Source organism: Rousettus aegyptiacus, unplaced genomic scaffold (genome assembly GCF_014176215.1).
Source record: "Rousettus aegyptiacus isolate mRouAeg1 unplaced genomic scaffold, mRouAeg1.p scaffold_m13_p_1, whole genome shotgun sequence".
Lineage (NCBI taxonomy): Eukaryota > Metazoa > Chordata > Mammalia > Chiroptera > Pteropodidae > Rousettus > Rousettus aegyptiacus.
In genome coordinates, this window is record NW_023416284.1 from 27,770,378 (window position 1) to 27,780,821 (window position 10,444).

Here is a 10,444-nt window from a genome sequence, read left to right on the forward strand (position 1 = left end):
GAATTCATTTATTCTAACGATTTTTTTGTGTGTGGAATTTTTGGGGTTTTCTACATTTAAGATCATGTCGTCAGTGAACAGAGATAATTAACTTTTTCCTTTCCAATTTGGATACCTTTTATTTCTTTTTCTTGACTAATTACTCTAGCTTGGACTTCCAGTACTATGTTGAATAGAGTGGTGAAGTGAGCATTCTTGTCTTGTTCCTGATAGTAGAGAAAAAGCTTTCAGTCTTTTGTCACTGCGTATGGTGATAGCTGTGAGCTTTTCATATGTATACACAGTTGCTTTTGAATGTCTTAATTTCCCTAAGAATCTCACCTCTGCTTCTTCTTGGAGACTTAGATGTTCGGTTGCATTCCTCTGCCTATAACCTCCTGTCTCCAAGCACCCATGGGTCTGGAGTTCTCCAGCAGTTTTCATGTGCCAGGGCACCTGCTGCTGCTTTCAGCAGCCTTTATACTGATATCCAAATTATGCCATTGTTCCTGTCTGAACTCCGAACCAGACAAAACAAATCAGTCCCTTGAGCAGTCATGCCAAAACATTGCTAACACATTTCATTCTTTTCCTTCTGGAGGGAAAAACCAGGGATTGGGTGACTTACTCCTAATTGCACTGGTCTGGGGAGGGAGTTAACAACGGTGTCAGCAAAAATACTATGAAACTTCCTACTGCTTTTAGTGTTTTTTGGGGGGAGTAGGATGAGGGGAGGGTGCAGCAGCATGGGATTTGCTTGGTTGCTGTAGATCCTGGTCTAGTTTCTAGAGCTCCCACAAAACTATTTCTAGTCAGTCTGTTGTTTACTTGGTCTTTTCACGGGAGGAAAAGGGCCTAGAGATTCTGACATCACCATTGGAAAGTTTTAAAAGTTTTATTTTTTAAAAACTTTCACATTCAAGTCAATGGTCCAACTTGAATTGGATTTTGTATGACTACCTGGTTTTGAATTATAACTCCACTACATTCTTTATTTTGTGGCTTTAGGAACATAACCTTTCTGTACCTTACTTTCTTCATCAGTAAGTTGAGGGGCAAAGTAGTATCTACTTCATAAAGTCATTATGAGGCACTTTTCAGAAAAGTGACTGGAAAACAGTATGCTTCAATTAATGTTACTTGCCATAAATGTTTTTATATACTTTTGATCTCGTGATCCACTTGAGCCTTGGAAGCTTAGAGAGTATTCACCTAATTAAGACTGAGAAAGTGTCCAAGTCTATCACTTAGCACAACATGGAGATCTGGTAGCTGAGTAGGAGTACTGAGAAAGGCTGAGCCCAGTTTGAACAGTGTGTTCTATTGTGCTAAATAAATGTGAGTTGCCTATCTGTTTCCTTTCCTTATTTGTACCAGTATGACAGTTTGAAAATAAAGTGTTTCATGTATTTTTATCAATCTAATCATTAACTCAGTTTATAGAAACCTCCAAAGTCTTCCTTGTTTATTTGTTTTCTGAGGCAAGAGGAAACAAATGATTTAACATTTACTAGAATCTTGAGGGCCTCTGCATTTAGTTCTCCCAAGAATTTTGATCAAAACATAAACCAGGTTTTGGAATTAAATTTTGGAAGAAGTGAATTCGGAGGGGAGTTAATTTATTTCAATTGGTGAGTCCTCCGTGTGTGTGTGTGTGTGTGTGTGTGTGTGTGTGTGTGTGTGTGGTGTGTTTCATCTAAAATTTTTTTCTGGAATATTTTTAAAATACAGAAATGCACAAAACAAGAACGTAACAATCATCTTTGTACTCATCAGCCAGATTGTACAAATTTTAACTTTTTGCTATATTTGTCTTAACTCATGCTCCCCAGAAGTAAACACTATTTCATCCAACCTCCCACCCCCTTCCTCTTTGGCAACCATCAGTTTGTTCTCTGTATCTATGAATCTATGAGTCTATTTCTTTTCTGTTGTGTGTTCATTGGTCTTGTTTTTTAGATTCCACATACAAGCTGATCCTTGGAGGTGTGGGAACACAGGTGGGAGTAGAAGTTGGATTCAATTGAATAATGCTGCTCATTCTTCGTATTTGGCGCACAGCACAGCGCTTGACACAAGGCAGATGCATAATAAATATTTGTTGACAGGCTGAGGGGAATAGCATATACTTAGTGTCTGTCAGAGAAAATGCAAAAAGGCATACAAGATATGATCCCAGCCCTTGGGGGCTCTTAGTGTAGTTGGGCAGATGACACACCCTTGAGAAGGAATTACATAACAGCACAGGAAGATCCACAGTCCAAATGTTTGGGACTCTGGTAAGGAAGGGTAGGGGTTCAAAGAAGAGCGATCCCTGGGATTTGGGTGTGGCCATTAAGGGAGAATTTGGAGAGGGAATAACTTAAGTTGGGACTGGAAGGACAGGGCAGGGAGTATGTAAAATGAGCTTGGTGTCCTCCCAAGGGGACATGTGGACTAGACAAGCAGAGGTAGGGAGGAAGGTTTTGATTGGCGATGGGGATGTGAGGGCAGAGAGGAAAAGTTCATGAGCTAGGAGAATATTTAGAAAGCCAAGAGCCTGTTCTTGCCAGCTCAAAACAAGCAGAAAAGAAATACATCTCTTCCCCACCTACCTGTGGGGCCAAGATGTGAGGCCACTGGCTCAGGCATGCAAGGATGGGATTTGTGTGCGCTGTGGGCACGTGTGGCCAAATATGCAGTTTCCTGTTGCTGCGTTTCAGGTTTGTTCCTTTAGGGGCTTTGGTTACAGACAACAGAAATTGGGGTGTGTCGAAACCTTTCTGTTTTTCTTGTTACTTTTACGCAGCAGGAGACAATTTCTTCTAATTGAAGGGCTGATTCTAGCATTCTCCCCCCTTAATTGTTTTCTTATCCCTTTATATACAGTGCTCCCCACCTCTCTAGCTCTGTCCAGGGTTTTTCTTTCCATGGTTTTAGTTACCCATGGTCAACCACAGTCTGAAAATATTACATGGAAAATTCTAGAAACAAACAATTCATCGGTTTTCAATTGCACGCCGTTCTGAATAGTGTGATGAAATCTTGCTTCATCCCATTCAATCCCACTGGGACATGAATCGTTCTTTTTTGTCCAGGGTATCCACTGTGCATATGATACCCGCCCTTTAATCACTTAGTAGGTATTATCAGATCACCTGTCCTAGTATCGCAGTGCTCGTGTTCAAGTAACCCTTATTTTATCTAATAATGGCCCCAAAGTGCAAGAGTAGTGATGCCAGCAATTCGGATACACCAAAGAGAAGCCGTGAAGTGCTTCCTTTAAGTGGAAAGGTAAAAGATCTTGACTTGATAAGAAAAGACCAAAAAATTGTATGTTACAAAAAATAAAACTTCCAAAAAGAAAAAAATCATATGCTAAGCTTGCTAAGATCTATGGTAACAACGAATATTCTATCCATAAGAATGTGAAAAAAAAATTTGTGCTAGCTTTGCTGTCATACCTCAAACTGCAGAAGTTACAGCTACAGTACACATAAGTGCTTAGATAAGATAGAAAAGGCATTAAATTTATGGGTGAAAGATATGAACAGATAAACCACATTCACATAATTTTTATTACAGCATATCTTCATAATTGGCCTATTTTATTATTAATTATTTGTGTTAATCTCTTACTGTGTCTGATTTATAAATTAAATTTTATCATAGATATATACGTGTAGGAAAAAAAAAACCAGTATATATAGGGTTTGGTACTATCCAAGTTTTCAGGCATCCACTGGGGCTCTCATAGTCCTTCCCATAAGGGAGACTACTGGTACCCCAACTCTGCTGGTCCTTCCTCAAGGGCTGGCAGGGAAAGAAGGAGGAAAGAGGGTGATTTTCTCATTGATGTGTCAGCTGGGTTCTTTGGCATTTGGGGGGCCTGCTTGTGGGTCGGGGGACTAATGATGCCCTCTCTACCGAGTTTCTGCCTCCAACTCCCACCTCTCAGCCTGCTTCCCACTAGATTCCCTCAGGGATTTCTCTCAGCATGAGAAACAAGCCTGGGTGTTGGTAAAGGTTGGCTGCCTTCCTTGGCTTCCTCGTCCACGGCAGCTGGGATGTTCCTGGCTGCCCAGAGGCTGGACTTGATGGCAGTATCTATCCAGGCATGGGGCAGGCAGGTGTGCTCGCCAGCAAAGTGGATGAGGCCCTCTGGCTGGAAGAAGTGCTGCAAATAGTTCTCAAATTGGTAAGGTGTGAACTTGGAGAAGGCACCCAGGACCAGTGGGTCCAGAGAGCAGTATTTGATCACAGAGGAGGGGCGCATGCACCGCGGCGCCTCCTTAGGCACCCAGTGAAGGACCGACAGGTCCTCCAGGACGATATCCACCACCTGGTCCTGCCTCATGGATATGAAGAAGAGAGAATCATCATCCAAGGTGTAGGAGGCCGGCGGGATACCCTTGCTGCTGGGGAGGCTGTGGCTGGGGTAGTAGATGTAGCGCGAGGGCCGGTCGGTGATGGAGACCCCGCCCCAGGTTCCATCCTGCTCCCAAAAGGGCTCATTACAGGCCAGAACCACCTTGGTAGCACTGGTAGTGCACCCAGCAAAGCGCGTCCACCTTGTCTAGGGAGAGTGGTGGCTTAAAGATGATGAGGCGCGTGGCCTTCGCTGAGGTGGAGACGATGACAAAGTCCGCGGTGAGGGGGTGCAGCACCGAGTGGGGCTCACCCACCCGATAGGAAATCTGGACCTCAGGCCCATCCCTCACTACCATCTTCACCTTGGAGCCTCGGAGGATGGTGCCAGGCTTCAAGCTGGCGCCAAGGGCTCTGGGGAGCTGGTCCAAGCCACCATGATCTCTGTAAAACTGCAGGGGTGAAAAGAGGGGAGAGGGTGAGGGTGGGAGGCACGAGGTCAGCTTGCCCAGTCACCAGAAACATTCCTGGTCTGAAAGGGGAGGAAACTAGCTTCATGCACATACTTTAAATACATTGTCTTAAGAATCTCTGTGAGAAGGAATTAATTTTATAGTTAGGAACACTGACACCCAGAGAAAAGGGACTTCTCCAAGATGACATACACAGTCTAGCTCCACAGCCCATGGATTCAGCTGCCATGCAATTCTGCATCCCAGGAGGAGTCCTACAGACCTGGGCTTGGATTCTGGTTCCAGCCCTTGCCCCAGCTGTGTGAACTTGGCTGTTACATAATTTCCCTGGGCCCCAGCAGCCTCATAGGTAAAATGGCTCTGAATAATAGTATCTACTTTCCAGGGGATCGCAAGATTAAATGTGACATTCTTGGAAAGTGCTTAGCACAGTGCCTGTCACATAGTAATTACTCAATAATCAAAGCTCCCTTTCTCTGCTCTGAGTGTTGGAGGAGAGGGCAGACTTGAATCCTGGTCCAGATCAGTCTTACTCATCGCTTTTGGGGAAGATGATGTCTGGCCATAGAGATGCAAGGAATGACTTATAGCATTCAACATCTTCATTCTTCACATCCCTGATCATCTTTACTGCTCCCGGGCTCAGCGTTCCTTCCTTCAGCAGGTAAGCCTGTGGGGAGGTGGAAGTGCCAGATGGAGCCCGAGTACATAGGAAGGGGATTTAGGTAGCAGTCTAGGGCAGGCAAGGGGTGTGGGAAGAGAGGGTCCTGATGGCAGAGGACAACTCCATGGGGATAAGCTGAGCACAAACCCCATTCCACCCCTATCCTGGGATTTCTTTGCCCCACTCACCTTGGTGGAGTATGAATCATAAAAGGACATCAGGTGGCTGCAGTTGAAATTGTTCAGACTTTGTTTGAGCTGCAGGAGAACAAGAGGAAGCAGCTTTGATTAAAGCCGGAGCCAGAAGCAGGACTCTTGGGTTCTCTGGATGTCCTTTCAAAGAGGGTGGAGGCAAGGAGGTAGGGGAATGGAAAAACCAGGCAAAATGTGCTTCCAGAAGCTTCCAAATGCTCTTCTTTCCCCCCAACCTTCCCTTCCTTTACAGATCTTTGGAGACTAAAATTTAAAGTGAAGACATTCACTGTGCTCCAGCAGGATTGGTTCATTACCAAGGACCCCTTTCCCTCCACTGCCAGTGATCTAGCAATGGCCATGGACTACCCAAGGACAGAAGAGATGGGATAGGCACTAGGGTGGGGCGGCAACAATCTTAGGGGGTATTATAAGGAAGGAAGACCAATCACAAGAGTACTGGATAGGAGTCAAGTGACCTTGGGTACAAGCACTAATTAGCCCGGTGACCTTAGGCCAGACCCTGTTCTTTCCCAGCCCCGGGAGGGGTGAGGCAGAAGGCACGTTGGCAGTGGACTGGTGGGAGAGAGTCTCAGCGCTTTTGCTCTTCTCTGTGGGGTTCACAAAATAGCCCAGGAGCTCTGGGTTGGCCTTGACCTCCCTAGTGTGATAGTGTTGTCCATTGATGAGGTACCAGGTGTTGCCATCATATTGTATGAACTTGTTTAGCTTCAGATCCAGCTTCTTGACATAGGTGTGGACCAGCCTGCAGCAAATACAGGCATAACATGGCACCCATCCCAATGGCACCCCATTGCTGCTGGCTTCACAATAGGAGCCATTTCCAGGAAAACCAGTTTCTTCATGTGCCCAGAGAACTCAGAATAACTGCTTCCTCATCTCTAACCCTGTTTCCTCTCACTGAAACATTAGTTCTTTTCCTTCTGTTTTTGCCCTAAGGGAGGAGGGGAGTCGGGAGTTCACCCATTACTGAATGAAGGCCTTTTAGGAAATTCCGGCATATAAGACACAAATACAGAGACAGAGGCCTTTTGTTTCAGATGATATTTGAAATTCCATTTTCCATTTCTAAGTACGTTTGAGGCTATATCTAAAGACTCCATCCAGTTTGGGGCATTTTAGATGGTGTTCGGAGGGAAATCTCAGGTTCAGTTTATACTTAAAAAGAAAAGTTATATTTTTGGAGATACGTGAGACCCCAGGTGAGGGATTTTTTCTGTCTTGGAAGTGTTAGATCCAGAAGCCAGGCTCTTTTCCAGGAGTCAGTTCCTTAATTTGGGAAACATAAGAGGATCAAATTATAGGGTTATGAGGATCAAATGGAATAATGCATGGATAAGGCTTAGCACGTAGTAAGTGCTCAACAAATGGCAGCTGTTATCATTTAATAGCTTACTGTGGTGTAATTGACATACAAGACATGGCCATTTACAGTATACACTTTAATAGTTAGTGGTAACTATTAACATTATTAGTTTTGGATTTTCCACTTTCTCTGTGACCATGGGCTGAGCCTTGGTCGTCTCTGTCAAGTGGGACACCAGCACTAGTCCTGACTTGCAGGATCGAATCACATGGGACAATGCACTTGAAAGGTCTCCTACCCGATGGCATCAGGGCTCCTCCTGACCCCTCCTACTTGCCCTTCCCTCCATCCCTTTCCAGGGACTTACCTATGTGACTTTGGGATTCGCTTGGGTCCCGGTTCATAGTATCAGGCCTTCATCCTCATTCCTGAATGTGACCACTCGACCCCCAATGTGGTCACTGGCTTCTAGGACTGTAATCTGGGATCCGGAGAAGCTGCCGTCATTCCTGGTATTGGACTCTCCTTCTCCCACCCTCTATACCCACCCCCACCCAGCCACGGGCTCTCATCTGAAATTCCCAGCAGTAGGTTTCTGAATGTGCAGGCTAACCAAACTGCAGGTCTTGAGGGTGTTTTCTCCAGGAGGGTCCTGAGTAACGTAAACAAGGCAGAAGAGCTCTACGGTGGCAGGGGACATGGCACATTTTTGGTCCTTACCCTTTAGTACACCCCTTCCTTGCTTTTGTTTCCACAAGAACACAAGTTACAGTTAAGGGCAGTTCTCAGGGGACCCTGAGCCTCAGGGCTCAAAGGCTCAGTGGATTAATGTGCAGCTGTTTAGAGTCAGCTGTAACCCCGCTCTTTTTCTTTTCCCACCAAGCTCAGAGGCAAATGATTGAGGGACCCCTCATCCTGCAGGGTCTTGGCCACCACCAGGCCTAATGTGCTAGCTCCCACTACCACCATGTGCTTGGACAGTGGGGAAGTGTGGCGGCCCTCCTGGGCCGTGACAAGGATGGACTCATATTCAGGGTCCTGGAAGCACTTGACCAGGTCCCCATAGCAGCCAAGACAGCTGGGAGTAGCCAATAAGAGCCCCAAGATCAGGATTCCTGGGACAGAGAAAGGAATGGGAGCTGCTTTTCTGGGGCCCTGGTGCTGTGTCTGCCCTACTCAGGGTGAGCTTGGCTGTGTGAACGAGTGGGCATGGTAAGATGAGGTATTGCCTGTCGGATGTATATTTGTGATCGTGTCTTTGTTGGGGTGATTGTGCAGTGTGGGGCATGATTGGATGTGTGATCTATACTGGTGTTAGTTGTGGTTGTAAAAACGGACTGCAAGTTCATGTATGTGCATGTGATTGGAAAGTCATGATTGTGTGCAGGTTCGTATTTAACTGTAAATATACCTGCTTCCGATGGTGAGTATGTGTGTGAGCTTGTCTGTGACATAAGTTGTAGTGATTGTGAGTTTGTTATTGTTGTCTTATATGACTGCGCATTGTCTGTGGTTTTATGTGAGGGAGTGTGTTTGTGGGACCGTGCGGGTATTTGAGTAAATGTGTGCATGAATCTTTAAGGGAAAGCGAAATGAGGTGTAGTGTATATGGGTTAGCCTGGGTTTGGAAGAGTGAAGACGGTATGTGTGCATTCACTTGAGTTTGAGAGAGAATATGGCCGCTCATGTTCTTGTGTTTGATTCTATGTGTGTATTTAAGTGTGAGGTTGGGTGGGGAAGTCTAAAGACGTCTGTATTCTTTGGGAATGTGTGCATTTGTGAGTGTGTGTGTGTGTGTGTGTGTAAGTGAGAGTGTATGGAGCACGGTTCTCTTTGCGGGAAGGGAGTAGGGGAATTGTGACTAGTTTCTCAGTGACTTTATTAGCTCCCTGGGGAACATTGGCAGTCCTATTGCTTTTCTCCAGCCTCACAGTACTTTTCAAAGCCCATCAGGTTTTCTAATGTGCAGCCAAATTGGAAACCATGGATAATATGTAACATGCAATAAGTCCTAAGTGATTTGGTTTTCTTCTCCACAATTAACCGCTCTGATGTACAGAGAAATTCACCTGGGAGTCTAAACAAGAGGCTGTGTGGTTTCCTCAATGTTGCCTGCTCTAAGGGGAAACAGCCAGGAGCTGTGGCACACTGTGACTGCTTGCGCTAGCTCTAGGGTTTTTGGCAGGTGAGAATCCCTTAGTCTAGTCTTTGTGCAGATGGGATAACCAAAGCTGACAGAAGTAAAAGGGTCTTCAGGGGCCACCTGCTGAGTAGAGGCAGGACACTCAGCTGTTTCCCAGTGCAGGACCTTCCCAATGCTAGAAAAGCCTTCTGCAGGGGTGACTCCTCAGAAAAGAGGAGAGGCATAACCATGTCCCATGGGAAAAGCCCCAAACTTCATCCCCTCTCCACCTCCCCCAGGCCTACCTCAACCTCCCTAATCCATTCTATACTCCGACAAGATTTCCTGTCTCCCTGAGCTACTGTCTTTCCTGTCTTAGACCCCATGTCCTTCCCTTTGAAAGGGCCCACCCCCAGACTCATTCTCCAGACCTATGTCCATTCTCTTGGCTTACGTTCGGCACCTAGAACTATCCGTAGCCTTTGATATATTTGCTGTCAGACCCCGTCCTCCTTCCCCTTGCATTGGCTCTCTACCAAGATTCTCCCTTGATCCATCTCAAGTCCCCTGGTCTATTCTCATCCCGCAGCCTAGTTCCTCTCCCGGTTTCAGTGTTTAACTCCTCCTTCCTCAGGTGCTTCTCTGTCAGACCTTGAAGGGACTGCACTTACCCCTCATCTTGACTATGGACCTGCAGCACATGTTGAACCCTGAGTGGCTCTCCCTCTTTTTATGAGGATCCAGCTCCACCCCAGCAGTAGCTGGCCTCATCCCACTAGCCTGCCCTAGGGCCCTATTGGCTGGGCCAAGAAGAAAAACCCTGCCCTTACGGGTGAGGTAACCACAGTGACTCAGTCCCAACCTCAGCCTCATTTTCCGCATCCCCACTTTCCCCTTGGCCCATCTCCCCTCCTAGGAAAACCACTTCTTTCAGCTCAGACCCCAGCACCTGGGTGCCAATGTGGAGGCAATACCTCATTTTTTTTTTTCCTCAGAAAGGGTGTGTGGGAGGGATCATAGAGGACCACATCCCTGCATTATTTCTGTGTCTCTGTTTATAACTGACTTTTTATTTTTAATTTTTATCTTAATTTTTATCGATACTGATTTGATTGAGTATGAAATTCTACAGTTCGGACACCACTTTCACTAGGAACTTGGGAGGCATGTCTTCGATTTTTTTGGAAACCAGCGTTCCTGATCAAGTCTAATGCTAATTCTGTTTCCTATTACTTTGCAAGTTATCTCTTTTTTCCCCAACCCCTGGAATCATTTAAGAATTTTCTCTTTTTCATAGAAATTCTGAAATTATATGAAGACATGTTTGGATGTCAATTTTTT

At 45.7% G+C, this 10,444-nt stretch overlaps 1 protein-coding gene across 1 annotated transcript; it reads right to left on the bottom strand.

The window, feature by feature from the left end:
* Window positions 1–3,937: 3,937 nt before the first annotated feature.
* On the bottom strand, window positions 3,938–9,874 carry LOC107508277 (L-amino acid oxidase-like). The gene is given in 9 exon segments (XM_036231314.1): window positions 3,938–4,502; window positions 4,504–4,770; window positions 5,333–5,469; window positions 5,652–5,720; window positions 6,219–6,420; window positions 7,349–7,389; window positions 7,391–7,478; window positions 7,889–8,096; window positions 9,775–9,874. Coding segments are annotated over 9 exon segments (1,677 nt in total).
* Between the last annotated feature and the right edge of the window lie 570 nt (window positions 9,875–10,444).